Source organism: Perca flavescens, chromosome 1 (genome assembly GCF_004354835.1).
Source record: "Perca flavescens isolate YP-PL-M2 chromosome 1, PFLA_1.0, whole genome shotgun sequence".
Classification (NCBI taxonomy): Eukaryota; Metazoa; Chordata; class Actinopteri; order Perciformes; family Percidae; genus Perca; species Perca flavescens.
The window spans coordinates 28230668-28251410 of record NC_041331.1 but is presented as its reverse complement, the minus strand read 5'-3'; the positions used below and the strand labels follow the sequence as shown (position 1 = coordinate 28251410).

At 41.9% G+C, this 20743-nt stretch overlaps 1 protein-coding gene across 1 annotated transcript in view; it reads left to right on the top strand.

The window, feature by feature from the left end:
• The first annotated feature begins 720 nt into the window (after positions 1–720).
• Positions 721–20743, top strand: part of LOC114552891 (CUB and sushi domain-containing protein 1) — a 351480-nt gene continuing 331457 nt past the window's right edge. Inside the window, exons 1-2 of the mRNA XM_028574019.1 lie at positions 721–739; positions 983–1199. Coding sequence (XP_028429820.1) covers positions 721–739; positions 983–1199 — 236 coding nt within the window. The remainder of the gene's footprint in view (positions 740–982; positions 1200–20743) is intronic.

Sequence of the window (20743 nt, the reverse complement as noted above, 5' to 3'; positions counted from 1 at the left end):
GGAGATACACAGAGTATTGAGACCTAGTGTGCCAAAGTGAAAGATCCTTAAATCTACTTTTTTTAATTATTTTGCTTGGTTTTTTGGCTTTTACATTTGGGACTGTACTATTGTTTTCTCCATAAAATACTTTGATGGTGGAAGAGAGAATAAGCACTTGGCCTTTACACCTGATCATATTCCACCTCAAACTAGTGTTAGACATTTATTTCACATGACAACAAGGTTTCTTTAACAAGTTTAAACAAGTTTTTTTAGTTGCATAATAACCATACTTTAACCATACTTTAGCAGGTACTTGCAGATTTTAAAGTTATACTAATATACACTGAATAATTTAACCTGTATGAGGTGATTCTCAGCATTTCCAAAAATGTTAAAAATGTACATTGCTACAGATATTTTTATGATGTATGTATATGTATATGATGTATGTTAATGTTTGTGTTTAATGTCATGGGCTTTAAATGAGTTAGAAATATGATCACATGGTACATGCTGTTAAAACAACACCATGGCATGCAGTGCATGTTTATGTGTGTATAGGTGTATGTGTCACTATTATTGTCAGGATTAAAGGGTTAGAGTCTACTTTAAATATATACAGTATGTACTCGTATTCAGGCTCTGCATGGAAGCTTCACATGGCATATGCTTTAGTGTCATGGGAGGCTGTGCAGCATGTGTTGCATTATGTTGGAGTTGCACTTAGCTTGGCGCATGTTAGTGGCGCAATGCAGTAAATTATATCAAACAGAACCCATTACATTATTTGTAAAGGTTTTGGAGGACATAAGTTAAACAATGTATAGTCAACTTTCATCACATTGGTATGAATTTACCAGGCTAAAAATGACAAAGTCTGTATCTTTGAAATCTGAGCTGTGCAAGGCAGGAATTAATTGATTTTACGCTTATATGATATAATTTAATGCAGGATACAAGTTTGAGATCCTAATCTTGTCCCGTCTCTCTCTTCCAGCTGAATCCTGTGGTGGTGTAGTCCAAGGACTGAATGGTACCATAGAGTCGCCGGGTTTCCCCCATGGCTATCCCAACTACGCCAACTGTACATGGCTGATAATAACAGGGGAGAGGAACCGAATCCAGCTAACCTTCGTCACGCTGGCGCTGGAGGAAGACTTTGATATTGTATCAGTTTACGATGGACAACCGTCACCTGGCAACTTAAAAATGAGGTTAGAAATTATTCTTTCTAGTACAGTTTGATCTCCTATCGTGCTCCTCTGTTGCTCTCTCTTCTTTCTTTCTCTTCCAACCTCTCTGACTCTCACAGTTTTAGTGTTGTGAGTTTGAGTGTTAGCTTTAATTTGAGGGGATTTTTCTGTCATATCGGATATGTTGTTTTAAAAAGGACCAATTTATGTGCATGGCTTACTATTTTTCATGGTGACAAAATAAGTCTTCTAAAAACGTACCTAATCAGTAACGCAATCCACTTGAATATAGAATACCTAACAAATTTTGATTATGTTTTATCATGATGTAGAAAGCTCATTGTTGAGGTAAAAAACACTTTTGTTCGATGTTGGACAGTATAAATACTTTTACATTTGAAAGCATTGACTGCATTGATTGCTATTTACTATCTATTCCTCTGGAATAATGTAAACATGAGAGGTCAATCAAACTCCCTTAATATAAGGGCACAACACTTATACCATAACAATAATAATAACATTATATTGTCACCTTACCGTATGCTTTAGGACTTGGGCTCAGTCTTTTTATTTATTCATTCTTTGATTCTAGTGTCAACTGGATTCCTCATATTAGCCTGTTTACATGAGAATTAGGGCTAACCAGTGCTGGAGTAAAGGATGTATTACTTTAATTTATGAAATGGAAAGAAATTAGCTAACTATCTTTGCTCCATGGCCTTGAGCTTATCAAGGAAAGTTAAACACTGTAATTTAGGCTACAGGGGCTTTTGATAAACCATGTGGGTCTATGAACCAGCATGCAGGCTTGTTCCATTTTACCTTTTAACTACAGAACAGTGGGAGGAAATACAGGCCTCCAAAATAAAAAATAGATTAAAAGACACTTTCCTGCAACAAAATAACAACAAATTAATTAATTAACAAATTAATCTAAAAGATGAAGCAATGGCAGAACAGAAATTGGTTACTATATTACATGTAATATTAGCCTGACGTGGTCATACTCAGATTCTCCCGACCTCGAATTTTGTGGGCAGGGCTAAGTTCGGCTGGCATCCAGGCTAATGTAATATAAGCTGTGCATTCTGAAACCGAGTTCTCTTTCTTGGGTAGAATTAAGGCTGTTTAGATAGATGGTCCCTCAAAGAGAGTAAATTACATAAGAACAATGAGGAAGGACAAAGAGCAGAAAATAAAGCAACACTGCCAGTATGCAGATATAGCCAGTCTCACTAGGTGAAACAGTACTATCTAGTGAATCATTTCAATCTTTATTTTCTCAGTTGATCAACAAAAGATTGCAAGATAATATAAGTCATTGATGAATTGGCAGCACCAGTATTTGGTGAGTTGTAGAACTGTAATGTTGCAAACTATGGAAAGCTTATTCATAGTGTTGGGCTTGTGTGTAGGAGGGATGCGCTTGGAATGCACCAAGTAGTGTTTGAGGTTAGTGGTGCAGTTATGGATATCATTCGGTTTTTCCTTGAAAACATGATATAGTATTGTGTGTCAGTGAGTAGATTGATGAGTGGTTGGCTTGTGTGGAGGCTTACAGCAAGTATTTCTTCTTTTTCTGCAAGTTTCACCATCAAGTTTCTATCTCTTGTTGTTTGCTGCAGCAAAGACAATTATTTGTAAGGATATTTATGTGAGCTCAATCAATATTGAGGTAAGAAAGTAAGTCCAGTATTCAAGCTTGAAACACTGTATCAATGAACTCTGTTTATAAATGGGCCATGTACTTTTCATCAGTTATGAGAACAGAATGTCTTCTAGTGTTAATTTTGTCACCTATTTTTAATTTAGTCTTAGTCTTGTGCCAAATGTCCTTGTTAGTTTTAGTCATATTTAGTCATTCACATATCTTTTTTTTTTGTTAGTCAAGTTTTAGTCGACTAAACGTATCGTCATTTTAGTGTAGTTTTAGTCAAAAGAGAACTCAATATATCTTAGTCAAGTTTTAGTCGACTAAAAGTCTCGTCATTTTAGTCTAATTTTAGTCAAAAGAGAACTCAATATATCTTAGTCAAGTTTTAGTCAAAACATTTAAGTCTTTTTTTAAATAAATTATTTCTGAGATTATTTCTGATAACCATTTCAGTCAAATAGTGATATAAAAATAAATTATATAAAGTTATATAAATATCAAGCCTCTTCCTTATTTCACCAGTAAATTCCTGTTAAACAACAAAAACAACCACTGAATAAGAAAAAGGTATTTTACAATAACATTGAACGCAGCACGAGGCTGGCGAGGTGAGTTTGAAGTGAACGTAACATATGTGTTGTTTTTCAGACAACGGCAGCTGCAGACTGTCGTACGTCCCCCTGTTGGAATCCTCTCCAGTGAAAAACAGACAAACTTTTACACCGTTTAGCTGTTGGCATTTTAACCATGTTTACTCCAGCTGCTAGCTAACGTTACCTGCTGCCAAGTGTAGTGTTAACTAGCGTCCCGTGCAGCAATGTTTCGTTTGCCTCTAACGTCCGTTTAGGAGCATCAGAGAGAAGCACAGGCATTTAAGTGGCACCGAAATCCGCATTGCTATTCGGTCCGGTAGATAACGGTTGTTAAGACACCGTTGCTGTATTAGCACCGAGTCTCAGTACCCAGTTACAGCTGAATATTCTATCTCATGATGGAAAAGTAGAGATGATTGTAGACGAAAATGAAGAGAGATTTCATCTTAGTTTTTATTTTATGCAAAAACATTTTGTTTCTTCTTTTTTCGTCAACAATAATGCATGTTAATTTAGTCTTAGTCAGCGTTTTTGGACATTGGCGCAGTCTCGTCTGAGTCATGGAAAAAAAGGTCGTTGACGAACATATTTATTCTCGTCTTGTCTGACGAAATTAACACTAATGTCTTCATTAAAGTCAGCGTATTTAGATTTCAATGGCTCTGGAAAATTCAGACGTCGACCAAGGGCCCTATTTAAATTATATGAAATGCAAGTATCATACGCCGAACGCAAATAGCTTTGTGGGCGGATCTTGGGCGCTGTTGCTATTATACCGGCGGGATAAATGACTTTTGCACCCGACACAAATCTAAAATGGGTTGGTCTGAAGTAGCTACATTACTCATAGGTGTGGTTTGGGCATAACGTGCAGTAAACCAATCAGAGCATTATCTCAAATTCCCTTTAAAAGCAGGCGCACTTGTTCCATGGCGGATTGCTATTATAATGGCACATTTGCAAGATGCACGCCCTTAATACATCCATGGATACACGCAAGAAGCGGTTCACAGCCGAGGAGACCGACGTTTGCTATTGATTTTTCTTTTTGACAAAATGTAAATAAAGAAATATCACAAAAACATACTTTCCGATGTTTTGGGTTCACTCTCACTGAATCATGAGGTTATGAATGCATGGTGATATTTTTGCAATGTAGTCTAACATTAGACCGTGATTACCTCACTATAGACAATGCAGCTCTTCTGTCTCTCCTCTATCCATGCTGCTGGTGGGGCATTTGGGTTAAGTGGCATTGGCACATGCAGTTCAACATCACATCTCCTTAAGTCCTCTAATATCTCCTCATTTATGTCATCAACACATCCATGATTCATGGACATCCATCCATCCATCTTCGTCCGCTTATCCGGTGTCGGGTCGCGGGGGGAGCAGCTCCAGCAGGGGACCCCAAACTTCCCTTTCCCGAGCAACATTAACCAGCTCCGACTGGGGGATCCCGAGGCGTTCCCAGGCCAGGTTGGAGATATAATCCCTCCACCTAGTCCTGGGTCTTCCCCGAGGCCTCCTCCCAGCTGGACGTGCCTGGAACACCTCCCTAGGGAGGCGCCCAGGGGGCATCCTTACCAGATGCCCGAACCACCTCAACTGGCTCCTTTCGACGCAAAGGAGCAGCGGCTCTACTCCGAGCTCCTCACGGATGACTGAGCTTCTCACCCTATCTCTAAGGGAGACGCCAGCCACCCTCCTGAGGAAACCCATTTCGCCGCTTGTACCCTGGATCTCGTTCTTTCGGTCATGACCCAGCCTTCATGACCATAGGTGAGGGTAGGAACGAAAACTGACCCGGTAGATCGAGAGCTTTGCCTTCTGGCTCAGCTCTCTTTTCGTCCTGGCGGTGCGATAGATTGAATGCAATACCGCACCCGCTGCGCCCGATTCTCCGACCAATCTCCCGCTCCATTGTCCCCTCACTCGCGAACAAAACCCCAAGGTACTTGAACTCCTTCACTTGGGGTAAGGACTCATTCCCTACCTGGAGAAGGCATTCCATCGGTTTCCTGCTGAGAACCATGGCCTCCGATTTAGAGGTGCTGATCCTCATCCCAACCGCTTCACACTCGGTTGCGAACCGATCCAGTGAGTGCTGAAGGTCGCAGGCCGATGATGCCATCAGGACCACATCATCTGCAAAGAGCAGCGATGAGATCCCCAGCCCACCAAACTGCAACCCCTCCCCACCCCCGACTACGCCTCGATATCCTGTCCATAAATATTACAAACATGATTGGTGACAAAGCGCAGCCCTGGCGGAGGCCAACCCTCACCTGAAACGAGTCCGACTTACTACCGAGAACCCGGACACAGCTCTCACTTTGGTCATACAGAGATTGGATGGCCCTGAGTAGAGACCCCCTCACCCCATACTCCCGCAGCACCTCCCACAGTATCTCCCGGGGGACCCGGTCATACGCCTTCTCCAAATCCACAAAACACATGTAGACCGGTTGGGCATACTCCCAGGCTCCCTCCAGGATCCTTGCGAGTGAAGAGCTGGTCCGTTGTTCCACGACCAGGACGGAATCCGCATTGTTCCTCCTCAACCCGAGGTTCGACTATCGGCCGAACCCTCCTTTCCAGCACCTTGGAGTAGACTTTACCAGGGAGGCTGAGAAGTGTGATACCCCTATAATTGGCACACACCCTCTGGTCCCCTTTTAAAAAGAGGAACCACCACCCCAGTCTGCCACTCCTTTGGCACCGTCCCAGACTTCCACGCAATGTTGAAGAGGCGTGTCAACCAGGACAACCCCTCCACACCCAGAGCCTTGAGCATTTCTGGACGGATCTCATCAATCCCGGGGCTTTGCCACTGTGTAGTTGTTTGACTACATCAGTGACTTCCGCCTGGGAAATCGGCGACAATCCCCGTTATCCTCCAGCTCTGCCTCTAACATAGAGGGCGTATTAGTCGGATTCAGGAGTTCCTCAAAGTGCTCCCTCCACCGCCCTATTACCTCCTCAGTGGAGGTCAACAGTGTCCCATCCTTACTGTACACAGCTTGGATGGTTCCCCTTCCCCCTCCTGAGGTGGCGAACAGTTTTCCAGAAACACTTTGGTGCCGACCGAAAGTCCTTCTCCATGTCTTCTCCAAACTTCTCCCACACCCGCTGCTTTGCCTCTTTCACGGCAGAGGCTGCAGCCCTTCGGCCCCTTCGGTGCCCCCTGCAACTGCCTCCGGAGTCCTCCGAGATAACATATCCCGGAAGGACTCCTTCTTCAGTCGGACGGCTTCCCTGACCACTGGTGTCCACCACGGTGTTCGTGGGTTACCGCCCCTTGAGGCACCTAAGATCCTAAGACCACAGCTCCTCACCGCAGCTTCAGCAATGGAAACTTTGAACATTGTCCACTCGGGTTCAATGCCCCAGCCTCCACAGGGATGCACGAGCTCCTCCGCCCGGAGGTGTGAGTTGAAAGTCTGTCGGACAGGGGCCTCCTCCAGACGTTCCCAATTTACCCGCACTACACGTTTGGGCTTACCAGGTCTGTCCAGAGTCTTCCCCACCCCTGACCCAACTCACCACCAGATGGTGATCGGTTGACAGCTCTGCCCCTCTCTTCACCCGAGTGTCCAAAACATACGGCCTCAGATCAGATGAAACGATTATGAAATCGATCATTGACCTTGGCCTAGGGTGCTCTGGTACCAGGTACACTTATGAGCATCCCTATGTTCGAACATGGTGTTCGTTATAGACAATCCATGACTAGCACAGAAGTCCAACAACAAACAACCACTCTGGTTTAGATCAGGGAGGCCGTTCCTCCCAATCACGCCTCCAGGTGTCTCCATCATTGCCCACGTGTGCGTTGAAGTCCCCCAGCAGAACAATGGAGTCCCCCACTGGAGCCCCATGCAGGACTCCAGTCAAGGTCTCCAAGAAGGCCGAATACTCCGAACTCCTGTTTGGTGCATATGCACAAACAACAGTCAGAGTTTTCCCCCCACAACCCGCAGGCGTAGGGAGGCGACCCTCTCGTCCACGGGGTAAACTCCAACACAGCGGGCGCTCAGCCGGGGCTTGTGAGTATCCCCACACCCGCCCGGCGCCTCACACCCTGGGCAACTCCGGAGAAGAAAAGAGTCCAACCCCTATCCAGGAGTATGGTTCCAGAACCCGAGACTGTGCGTAGAGGTAAGCCCCACCAGATCTAACCGGTAGCGCTCCACCTCCCGCACCAGTTCGGCTCCTTCCCCCACAGAGAGGTGACGTTCCACGTCCCCAGAGCCAGCGTCTGCCGCCCGGGTCTGGTCCGTCGAGGCCCCTGACCTTCACTGCCACCCATGTGGCATCGCACCCGACCCCAACGGTTCCTCCCACAGGTGGTGGGCCCATGGGCTGAGAGATGGGAGCCCGTAGCTTGTTCGGGCTGTGCCCGGCCGGGCTCCGTGGCAAACCCGGCCACCAGGCGCTCGCCCGACGAGCCCGCCGTCTGGGCCTGGCTCCAGGCGGGGCCCCGGCTTCCCCGGGCAGGGTCACTCCATCTCTACCTTGCTTCTTCATTGGGGTTTTTGAACCATTCTTTGTCTGGCCCCTCACCTGAGACCACTTTGCCTTGGGAGACCCTACCAGGAGCACAAAGCTCCAGACAACACAGCCCTCAGGTTCACAGAGACACACAAACCTCTCCACCACGATAAGGTGATGGTTCATGGACATGTTGTGTAAAATAAGGTCATATTTTTCCTTGTATTTATGTATGGTTTGCAAAAATGGGAACTGCTGGGTCCGTGAGATGAGAGAAGCAAAGTGTACGCGCGGGTTAGGGTTAGGCCAAGCATGCACCCTAAAAAAAGCATCTGAATAACGCGCCACTGACTTTAGACTAGGTTTTTCCTGGTCAGTGGCGGAATTGTTTTCTGAAACTGCAAAATAGCACTAGGGAACATTTGCGCCGGAACACGCCTCCTCTTTTTGCTGAACCGCCCCCAGGAGTTTAAGTTCATTCCCTAATTTACCGACGTGAGTCTGAGGAGGGAAAAGTCCGCTGTGCGTCGGGTGCAAAATAGGAATTATACATGCGTCAGCGTACAAAGTCAGTTGCGCTGGGTGCAAGATAGGGCCCCAAGTGTTTCAGACTGTTAGTTGTGAAAAGCAACATTTGTTTGTGGCACATGAGCTGCCTTTGGCTCTTGATATTGAAAGACTAGTTTTATGTATGGGTACAAAAAGATCTTTTGTTAAATCAAATCCCCAAATTTAACTATAACTTATTACCACCCTAATCTGTTCAGCATGATGCTTCTTGTATGACTCTGTATGTCATATGACTCTATGATTCTGGTTGTATTAACCTTAGTGTAGATGTTATTATAGCAGTTTTTTGGGAGAGCTTGAGCTTGCCTGCATGATTCTACATGTTGCTTGTGTTTTACATGTAGATCCACAATAAGCCAGTAGGACTAAAATGGGTTTGTTTGGGCTTATGGTATGCTTTGCCTCACTGAACCGATCTGTTACAATGTTAATTTCCAAAATGTCTTTCAAAAAGTCAAGTCAGAATAATACATGTGTGGGAGGGAAGGAAACCCCGTCCGGTTTATTTTGTCTTATTTATTTTATTTTGTGTATCTAATGAAGCATTGTGTGTACCTGCAAATAAAGTATTGCATAATACTGAGTTGTTAGTCAATAACAAATAATTACTTAACCATTAACTACCATTAGTGAAGCATTGTGCGTACCTGCAAATAAAGTAATTCATCATACTGAGTTGTTAATCATTAACAAGTGATTACTTAACTATTAACTGCCATAAGTGAGGCATTGCACATACCTGCAAATACAGTAATGCATCATACTGAGTGGTTAATATAAACAAATGATTACTTAAAGGTGCTCTAAGTGATGTGAAGCGTTTTTTAGGCTACAACATTTTTCATCACATACAGCAAACATCTCTTCACTATCTGCTAGCTGCCTGTCCCCTGAACACACTGTAAAAAATGCTCCACAAACGGCAACCAAAACAAACTGTGCCAACCTGCACCACGAACCATAACAAACAGTCTTCCAGCCAATAACCGACAAGAAGGATTTGGTTGAGCCATCACTGCAGCAGCGTTAGCACGTAGGCTACTTCCACAATGCGTATTCATGACTCAACCAGCTGCAGGTTGGCGCAGTTTGTTTTTATGGAGTCTGGGTTGTCTACAGAAACCGCTTTTTTTACAGTGTGTTCAGGGGACAGGCAGCTGGCGGATAGTGAGGAGATGTTTGCTGTACGTGACAAAAAATGATGTAGCCTAAAAAAACGTGTCACATCACTTAGAACACCTTTAACCATTAAATTGGATAGACCTACAACCAATCAGAGCAACAGAGACAGATGTCACAGAAGCTGCAAGTCAAAGGCAGGCTTCGACAGAGCAGAGGCGGCAGTTTCTGTATCATGCGGACGGGTGTGGCAATGTGTATACATACGTGATCGTCGTTCTCTGTTCCTCTTTTAAAAAGAATGCGCTGTCAATATTTTCTATAACAGATGTGATGGCAGTCATCTTTGTTGTAAACAAATTTAACCCAAGCGCTCTTTGGTGACGTGGTTGATTACATTACTGTTGATCATCTGTCCATCATCGTATAAAGCCCGTCCTGACAATTTGATTGGTCCAAACAGCACTGATTTGAGCATAGTTGCTCCACAACGGATCAATCCAGACCAAACTTCCCAACCTCAAATGTTGTGGGCAGGCTAAGTTTGGCTGGCATCCAGGCTACATTAACTTACTATTACCTAATGATGCATTCATACAGTAACTTCCAGACTGTTTATCAGTAACTAATCATTAGTGCTTGAGTCCCAGTCTTTCAGGAACTTCTCATTAACTAACCAGTTGTTCCTCACTTGTTACTCATTTGTTCCTCAGTAACTACCTACATTTTTGTGTACCTTATTGTAAAGTGTTATCAAGAAATGAAAAGAAAGTGATCAAATTTGAAATCTGAAAAATTTAAATTAATTAAAATTTATTTTTAATTTTATTAATTTTTTTATAAATCCTCTTTCTGTTCACTTCTATCTTTCTGTCATTTTCCATATTCTCTTCTAATTTTTCAAAATGTATTCTTATTTAACATTCTGCCACTGCTGTGATCAGTTTAAGATCAGACATGCAAGTTTGTAAAGTGCACATATTCACAAAATTCTCTTACGAACAGGCTACTTAATTGTATGGGGCTTCTTCTAGCCTCGGCAGAAGACAGCATAACAAAGGCTAGCTTTTCAAGCACTGCACCTTGGACCCCCAACTAACTGCATGTGTTTAAAGTTGTTGGCCTGATGTATGCTTCTGCTGAGATCTTGGATCCACCAAAGAGACTGAAGTACTTACATCAGGTGAAATGACAGCTGGACCAAACATTTCCAGTGCTCTCCAGAACTACAGCTGTGGAGGAAAGTGAAGTGTACCAGTGACTCACCTGTGCTTGGCTCTTTTGGGCCATTCTGAGCTCACTAGCTGCACCTGCAGTAGCATCTAATAGCATGTACAAGCAAATATACAAAGTACCCACCTCTGTGTTAATGTAAGAAGTCTATTTGAAATGGTGAATGCAGGAAGGCACAGGGCAGAACTCTCAATAGTTTGTTGCTTTTTATCATGGTAATACCAATTTCTTAATTCATTTAAAAAAGGTTGATGTAGGTAACTGCAGTGGCAAGTGAGGTGGGAGCTGCAAACCTTTGCCTACTTAGCAGCTCTGTCACTGGTGTGAATTAGCCCTAGAGTGGTGCATTAGTTTCTTCTGGAGCTTCGGTGTCTTCTTCTTAAGTGCAGTGAATGCTCACAGTGAACCCATTCCCAATGTCATTTAGAGCAAGTGACTAAGCAGGGAGGTGCAGGCTCATTCTCTTCTCAGCTCAGCTCTGTTGATGTTAGACTTCTCTGAATGGTGTGGACATGACAGAGGACAGGCAGCATAGTGCTGAAATAAGACTGCTGGTCGGCCTTTTTGTGCCCTCGGGGTCTCCCTGGTGTGGGTCTCTGCGGGCAAAGCTTCAGCTCAGCTTGTAAGCCTTCCTCCAGCTCCAGCTGAGTGTCAGTAGCTATTGAATCACACTCACCAATCCCTCTTTACTTATTAAAGTGTAACTTATATTTTAACATAAATATAAGAGCTGATTCCAATTATCCTGCTGCTGCCTTTTCTCTGTCTGAGCTCCATGAGGGCAGTGGTCAGCCGGTTGACCTAAAACCCTCTCCTCATCTCTGCTTCTAGCTGAATGGTGCAAGACTTGCTGATATAGTATAAACCCGTCAGGCTGCCCATATAGACATTTGGATGAAGCCAAGAGGATCTGACTGCTCTCTCTTTGTTCACAAAGAGGAGCACAAGAGGCAGGATATATCTTTCTCTCGCAACCACCCCTCCAACTGCACTCAGACCTTGTGTGTGGGGAATGCTGCAATCTCATATATAGTAGAAGGGTTGACCCTGCATCTGTGGCCTCGTCTTACCAGCCCCAGCTGTGCGTCAGCAGCGGAAACTCTACTCCATCCCACTCACTTTAAGGACTGATGTCAACGGTGTGAAAATATTTATTTCGAAAATTGAAAAGCCTCTTTCATACAAGAACCACTGCCTGCTCTCTGCATGAGTCTTATATTGTATAAGAAAGGCACAGGAGTGGCTTTCCAGACAATGATGAGGTGGTGTATTGAGATGTATCGTATTTTGACCAAGCCTTGCCTATTGGGAACATAGTGCACATATAGATGGAGGGCAGCTAACCCCTTTTTAAGCATGACCAAGATGGTTCTCAAACCTTAACTATGTGTTTATTATTGTAACTGCTCCCATTACCATAGTGAAGCAGTCATTTTAACTCAAACCAAGATTTTCCTCTAACCTTTACAGATAATTATTGTTGGATTGTGAATATACATTTTTCAACAGTAATTTTAATCGGTTTTGTAAGGCATATCAAACTGATGTCGCCCTGCTGATAGTGGCGTCATATCAGAAAACACTTCTATTGTTCTAGAGGCGTGGACAAACAACAAATGTTAATTTTGAGATTTTGTCATCATTCTACAAACCCTCTTGATTCTGACCTACACTTAAATAATTATTCCCACTATTAGATAAAGATAAGAAATAGGTTTTCTGTTTGAAGATGCTGCTGGATTTGATCATACTTCAAGTTAGTTTATCAGAGCCAGACAGAGAGCCATTATGGAATCAGGTCAGATGGTACAACAGGGCAAACCATTGACATTCTTAGTGTAATGTACCCTGCGGGTCCTGTGTCAGCAGCTCACCGTGTATCCACTGCAGCTGCTGCACGAGGCTTTTGCAGAAGTGGTTTATTAAGCTGCACTTGGACCAAGTTAAGTGATACCTTTTTGATGTAGAGACATTTTTTTACACTCCAGCAAAGTAATGAGTTCCTCAGAAGAGAACAAATTTCATGCCATCATATGTATTTAGAACAGGGTGCAAACATTTCTTCTCTCCTCAGGCCTTTATCAATTCAAATACTATCCACACCAAAAATCCTCTTCTGTGTATTTCATCCATCCTTACTTGGAGCATTGAATATCCATCCAACCCAATTCCCCTCCTGGACTATCTTCTGTTTGAAGGACACTGGTGTTATGTCTTAAAGGTTCCCTGCCACACGTATTTCATTATTTTGTGTTAATGTCTGAAGTTATACCATGGACTCTGTAACATTTTTTGTGGAAAAAATGCCTTGGTTACATTGTTTCAAGCCATTCTAGCGTGGTATAGAAAGCCTACAGGAAGACTCTTGATTTCTGCCAGTTCTCATTAATATTCAACAAACTAAGCTGTTTGAATCTGATTGGCTAACAGCTAGCCAATGAGAGCCTGGCTGTCAGAATCCTTTACCCAGCCCAACTGGGCGAGCTAATGAATAGTAATGCGCTCAGGCATATGATGTCAGACTGACCAACTTTTGTAATTGGCCTGATTTCTCTGCTTATTTCTTTTCAGTGGCTAGAGCTGACAAAGGAGGCAGCAGTTCATTTTCACATTCACAACATAACACAAACACATATGGACCTAACATATTTAAAAAAAAATACAAGTAAAAACGGTTAAATATGGCAGGGCACCTTTAACTATGTTAATGAACATCTGCCATTATGTTCATAGCAATATGCATTATTGTCTGCCAAAGTGTTTTTTCATGTAATACCACTATATTGGCAAACTTTTCTTTTCTCAACGTTTACACATAGTGGCTTTAAAATGAAAATTGTTATGGCTGTAAAATGTAACTGGATCTAATCTGGATTACAACTTCCTATTAGCAAAATATTTTTGGGGAACTGTGCTGGGGCCAAGATAAGGTTCAGAAAAGTCTTTATTTAAACAATAGACAGGTGCCCATTTGAACATTGAAACAGGTTTGCTTGCTTTAATCATCCCTCCTGTTCAAATGGTTTACCAATGTAAGTGATGAGGGACAAAATCCCCCCAGCTAATAAGGGACTTATGTTTACTATCCTTTCACTGCAGCTCAACTAGAAAACACTGTCCAGGGAAACCTAAGGAGGAAACTTTGCACATAAAGACAGTAACTTTGGAATTTACCCACTTGATATACTTCAATAGCTGGTTTATGGAGGTCACAATACTTTATCTAAGAAAATTGGAAGGTTGCCAACATTATCTTGTTAACGTTATATAGCATTATCTAGGTTAGAAATCTAATCTACAAAAGCACAATGGTGATAAAGGACATGCCATCAAAAGAGGAACTGCCTTGCATGTTGCCAGTTAGAGGAATGATTCGTGCCAAATACGTTTTTCAACTATTTATGAAATTTACAAATTAAAAGTAATTGCCACTTCCACTTGATAATTTCCTTCACAGTTGATGGGACATTTGTTGTGGTGGCCAGAGAAATTTGTTTTATTATCAACATACTTTCCTTCATAATTCACCAGTAAGCACTGTATCCCAGTTTATGTTAGTGCGGGTAGATAGATTAGAAACACCTTCAATACAATGCATTCTGCATGCATACTTTAAATGAATGCATGAAACAGTGTGTTTACTGTGTGCACACAGGCCTGAGTGTGTCAGGTGCATGTCTGAAAATGAAGCTGTGTTCACTCAAAAATAAGCTACACAATCTTATGTATTGGCTTACGCATTTCTATCAGGAGAAACTTTGTTGCAACTTTGCACAGGTTTATTTGTACATATGCATAATATGAAATGTACAGAGTCTTTGGAGATTAGACTCCATCATTATATAAATAATTTTATAAGGGGTAGATAAGCCATGAGTAAGGCATATCCCCCCAATGGAGTCTAGACACTGGTGGTGGTGGTGAAGGAGCCCGAAGAACGGACCGAAGGAGCCAAAGGGAGTCTGCCGGAGGAGGACCCAGGGTGCTGTGGGTGACAATGACAGACACACACACACACACACACACACACACACACACACACACACACACACACACACACACACACACACAGAAACACACACACACACACACACACACACACACACACACACACACACACACACTTGCCATACTGCAGCTGATTGTCCAGAGGTATGGCATTTAATGGAGACCTCTCTGTGGCTCAGCAAGGCAACATTGTTTAACGAAACATAAGGAGGGAATATTGTCCTAAAACGACCCACAAAGACATAAGGGCTGTCGTTATTTTTGTCCCTCATCTCTTACATTTGTGTAACACTAGGAAGAGATCACTCACAGCCAGTTTGGAAATGACAGATGATTACAGCAAGCAATAACTCTTTCAATGTCATCATGGGTAAGTGGCTAAGGAAAACTTGAAACAATCTATCCTATCCTTTAATACTTTACTACTTCTACTATCTTCTGCTAAACCTCTGCTATTAGAAACACCCTACCTGCACTGAAGTGGTACTCATCACATCTTGAGCATGAGTTGTTATTGCTGTGTATTTGTTGCATTTGTTTTCGCCATTGATCTTTGCTCCTTACAGCTTATTCTTAGACACCCTTTTCACTTTCTAGTGTTACATTGCTATACTTGGTTTTAAGGCAAACTGTGATAACATAATTCAAAATATGATGGGATTATTGGTTTATAGGATTTAAAGATATAGATAGACCATTTCTGCACTTACCCTCATGTTAATCCGAATAAGAGCTTGGGCAGAGCTGCTGCAATATAGCTGGAGACATATCAATTAAGTTTATGTTAAGGAGATACCTTTCCTAAATCTCAAATGATGTGTCAAGGATCCGTCTTGGGTTTGAATAGATGTTTTACCAATGTAAGTTAAGTATTATGTACTATTAAAATGTAATGTTGTTTTACCTTTGTATGGAAGTGTTTCTTCCACTGTATTATTCCATTCTCATCATGCTGAAAAAAGACACTGAAATGGCATTAAGACTATGAGATAAGGCCAAAACTCAAAATGCATACTAATGATATTTTTAGGAGGTTAGCAGCTTCCGGACACGTCTGTCCTCGTCTGCCGCCTCTGCTTCTACTGGTGCCAGAGGTAATAGTTTTCATAGACCAGCACAAATTCAGCTGGAAGGAATACGTACTCCTGATTTAGATAGTAATAATGGTTAAATAATGCACTGAAAAAAGTGAGAGAGAGAGAGAGAGAGAGGGAGAGAGAGAGTGTGTGTGTGTGTGTGTGTGTGTGTGTGTGTGTGTGTGCGTTTGTGTGTGTGTCATAGAGAGAGAAAGAGTTCAGCTGCACTGCACAATACACACCAACACACACACAGTATATGCACACACACATACACACACTACCATTTGCTTCATTGGTCACAAACTTTAACTTCCTGATTTATTTATTCTGCTATCAAACCTTTCATTCTGTACTTCTCTGCTCTCTACACTTCCTCACACTTTCCATTGGATTGTTCATGTTTTGGCTTCGTCAAGCTGCAAGGGTTGTATGCACTAATTAATTTACTGTATCTTGAATAATAATAGCAAGATATATCTATTGCTTTTATAGGCAGCTGGAGTAAAAATGTAAGAATGAATAATGTGTTAATTCACAAAAAAAGTAAAAGTACTTATCAAAGATGTGAGCTGAATTTGTATAATATGTTTACTTTAAGGTTTCTCGCTATTTCTACAGCAGTTAATTGAGCTTGTTATGCAGATTTTACAGTAGCACAGTCAGAACAGAACATAAAAATGTCCAAGTAAGCCCGATGTAGTTTGGATACTGACCACAATTGAAACTAATGGATAACATTTCCATTACGACTTTTTTCACAAAACACATTTCCAGGGAACACCTTGGGAACACACACACATACACCCACACAAACTTAGACAACCTCCAACTGCAGATTAGAACTGCACTTTTCTGAGAAAAATAGGCCAACACTAGATAACCAGGAAATGGAACTAATCCAGGACTACCGCTAGGGAAGAAAGGAGAGAAGTGAAGAGAGAAAGCGAGTTGAGAGAGAAGCTAGGGTTGCTGGGTAAAGGAAAGAGAGACAGAAGCATACAGAGAAAGAGACGTAGGACCAGAGAAGAGCTCTCTCACACACACTCTCTCACACACACACACACACACACACACACACACACACACACACACACACACACACACACACACTAAAGCTAGTAGAACTAACTCTCTGCGGTTGGTTGTTCTGTCTGTCTTATTGTATTCTTGATAATTCTCTAAGCTGCTTGACTTGTCACCAGCACATCAGAAAGTTGAGTGCACTTTTCACATTATGATAAAAGTTGAAGGGAGATGAAAAAAAAATATGCATACTGTCTGCCATATAAGCATTTAGATTTTTTTTCTTCTCTTCCTGTTGTTTATGCAGTTTTTTCTGTCTGTCCAACTGAGCGCTGAATCCACACAGTCGCTAACACCAGTTACAACTGGAGCTGTATTTGTCCATGTAGACTTAAAGGAACACTCCATTGATGACTAGGTTTTGATTATACTAATTATACAAAAACTCCTTCAGTAGATTTGAAAGGTGGCTTTAAAAAATCCGTAGCTTGCTCCTTTTTGGAGGATGGCAGCTGCAATGAGAAGGGAGTCACAGCAGTTACAATAAATTGCAGCGGGACACAAAAACATCAAAATGTACATAGAAGCTTCCCAAACTACTCATGTAGCATAATCCACCTCTCTACTGTCTGTAGCCTTTCTATTGTCTGAATGCTCAGTATAATCCAGACATTCAGTTTTTACCAAAATACGGCTGAATGTGCAGTTTACGCTGTCACTGGTACGGTAAGCTGTTTATGTTTTGATGCACGCCTTGTGAGTTTTATAGGGCTGCAGCTCATGGTTATTGTTATTAACTATCTATATATAGATCTGTCCATTATGTTTATGATCAATCAATTAATTAAACAGTCCGTAAACAAGTAAGTCAGGCAATAGTTAAAAATCCTCATCACAATTCCTCAAGGCCCAAAGTGACGTCTTCAAACTGTTTGTTTTCTATGACCAACAGTATAAAACCCAAATATGTTAAATATCTCTGAACTTAATGACCCTTTGGTTTTCTCTATAGGATTCACAAACTCTCGTTTATACTCCAGATCCCAAAATAGCAGGGAGTATTTTGTCAGCAGAAAAATGAATGCGCATTGTTGAAGAATGAACATGAGCAGGCGGAGGTACTATCACTGGAGCAGGCTGTGGACTGATGCAGAATTCAGCTGTTTGGCTGGACTGTTGGACTGATGAAAACATTTAGATCCGCAGGCTTCCTGATTCATCGAACACCTGTTACTGCTGAGACACAGCGGGGGGTGGGGGAATACAGAAGGAGAGATAAAATAATAGAAAAAGATAGTTAGGTAGAAGCAGAAATGGAGTAGAGCAGAGTGACACCATATCTCTTGCACACACACACAAACACACACACACACACACACATACACACACACACACACACACACACACACACACACACACACAAAGAAATGTGTAGTACAGAGATGCTAAAGCTAGTAGAACTTCTTGAATGATCCTGTCTGTAATATAGCTTCCAACCTGGATTGTAGTCACATTTATTCAGACATCTGCAATAAAAGTTTAATTCACCATGAACACAGCCATGTCACAGAAGTTTCACTACAGTGAATTATCTGACTTACTACTTTAGTTTGTTTACTCAGTGATGGAACATTTTAGCAAAGTGCTAGAAAACAGTGACAACAAAAAGAAAAGAAAGTAAAAAATAAAAAAAGAACACAACTCCAGAGGTTCCCAAAACAGAAGGCACACAACAACAAAAGCATACACAAAATCAACATGACAATTCAAAGCACAGCCCTACTGGATGAGGCAATCTAAATGACATAAGCACTCATGAATAGTTCACTATGAGCATTGGCCACCCACAGTGGTGTCATTCACTTGCTTTTAGAAGAATACGATGTAGCCATCCATGTGTATTCTTCTTCTACCAATATGCTATTCTGCTGCTACATGTATTCATGCATTCTGGCAGGAAGTTATCTCTGTGCACAGGAGGTGACAAACTTCCAGCCAAACAAGAATAAACACTATCAACAAACCATCACCTCCCTGTGCCATTCATAGCTACTAAAGTGTATGATACAGCCGTAAATATGCAATACTTTTTATGTATGCCACTAAATCAGACCAGTTTAAAGAGTTATACCAGAGATGCCTCTCTGCCTGCAATATGCTCTGCGCTCTACCTTGTGGTTTTAGCTCTGATCATATGTAGGCGGCTTTAAGCCAGTGTTTCCTGTGTCACAAAGGTGGCTCTCCTTTAACCTGGCTAACTCACCATGACAACTTTCCGGCTCAGGTTTTGTTCTGAGTTTCACCTTGACATTGGCTAAAATGCTCAGTCCACTAATCCGCTCCTTTGGAACTAGCATCAGTCTATAGCAAATATTTAGTCTATAAGAGATACATATTCTCAGCTGAGGTAATAATTTATAAATGCAAACACGTTGAGCCATAACATTGCATTAGTTATACCACCGAACGCAGCATTGCAACTACAGTAATGGAAATCTATGTAAGTTATGGAGAAAATCCAAAATTTTTATTTTATTTGTAAGGTTGTTGTTGCTCTCACTGAACTACTGAATATGTTTGTATACTGTAGTTTTCTGGACATTTGCTCTAAAAGAAGCTTCTGTAAAATCACAGCTAGCAAACATTACATTACTTGCAAATGAAATGCGGTGTATTTCCTTCAAACCAAAACGTTACCACTTTAGATGATGTTTTTATTCTTGGTCCATGATTTGCTGAAGTCCGTATTACACTGCTGGCATATTGCGGCTGATAGTACACCGATTAGAAAATGTATTGATGTCCACTGGTAGCCCTATTTGTCACAGATTACATTCAATCAAAGTAATTAATTTCACTAGATTTGTCCAAAAACAATGAGATTTCTGAATGCAACTACCTGAATGCAGTTCTTGAGTATATGTTTAAATATGCTACATCAAGTTTAAAGTGTCAGAGCAGCTGTCTAGAAAATTGGTAGGCATTGAAAGTGCATTGAGCAGAAAAAGAAATATATTCACTTGTGAATTTGCACAGTAGTAATGTTCTGCCTGCATTCCTCTCTCGCCTTATTTGCAGACACAGTGTTGCTTTTTGCGGTAATATTTTTTTTACATATTCTTCATAGGTGACAGTAGGCGGCACACGATCCGTCCATCTTGTGCGGTAGAAGAGTCAAATGACCCTCTAAACGCCCCCTTTTATGGGAACACTCACAGATCCTGAACAAGAAAGCCTGGGCAAACAGAGCAAGTTGATAACCACCTTCGTGGTACCCGTTATCTCTGATTAATGCTTCAGGTTTGTCAAGCCAGCTAAGGCAAAGAAACCCTGGCTCTGTCAAACTTGCTTCTTGGTACAGCCCTCAGGTGAAAAAGCAGTGTTTCACTGCCCTGTCTGGTTGAAAGTTTAAACGTTGCACTTCTAAGCACATTCAAAATCATGGTTGTGGTTGCACCTCACCTCACCCAACAGTGATGTCATGGTGTACTGACACTCCCTGGTGTGAACATGTAGCCTACATCAATGCAGCAGGGTGATCAATTAAACCAGTGGAGTGGTCAGTGGTCACCAAAAACAAGATTTTAAGTTTCTGTTAAGTTTCTCTTTACACTGGATTTTATGTCTTCACACACCCAAAAGTTGTTTCTGCGTTTTCTGCTGCAAAAAGACGCTGAAACAAGGTAAACGAGATCCTGCAATAAAGAGCAGTTCTTGTAACTGACCACCCAGAGCTACAGTATTTGATCTCACAGAAAGAAGTAAACACAACATAAACAGCAAAACATC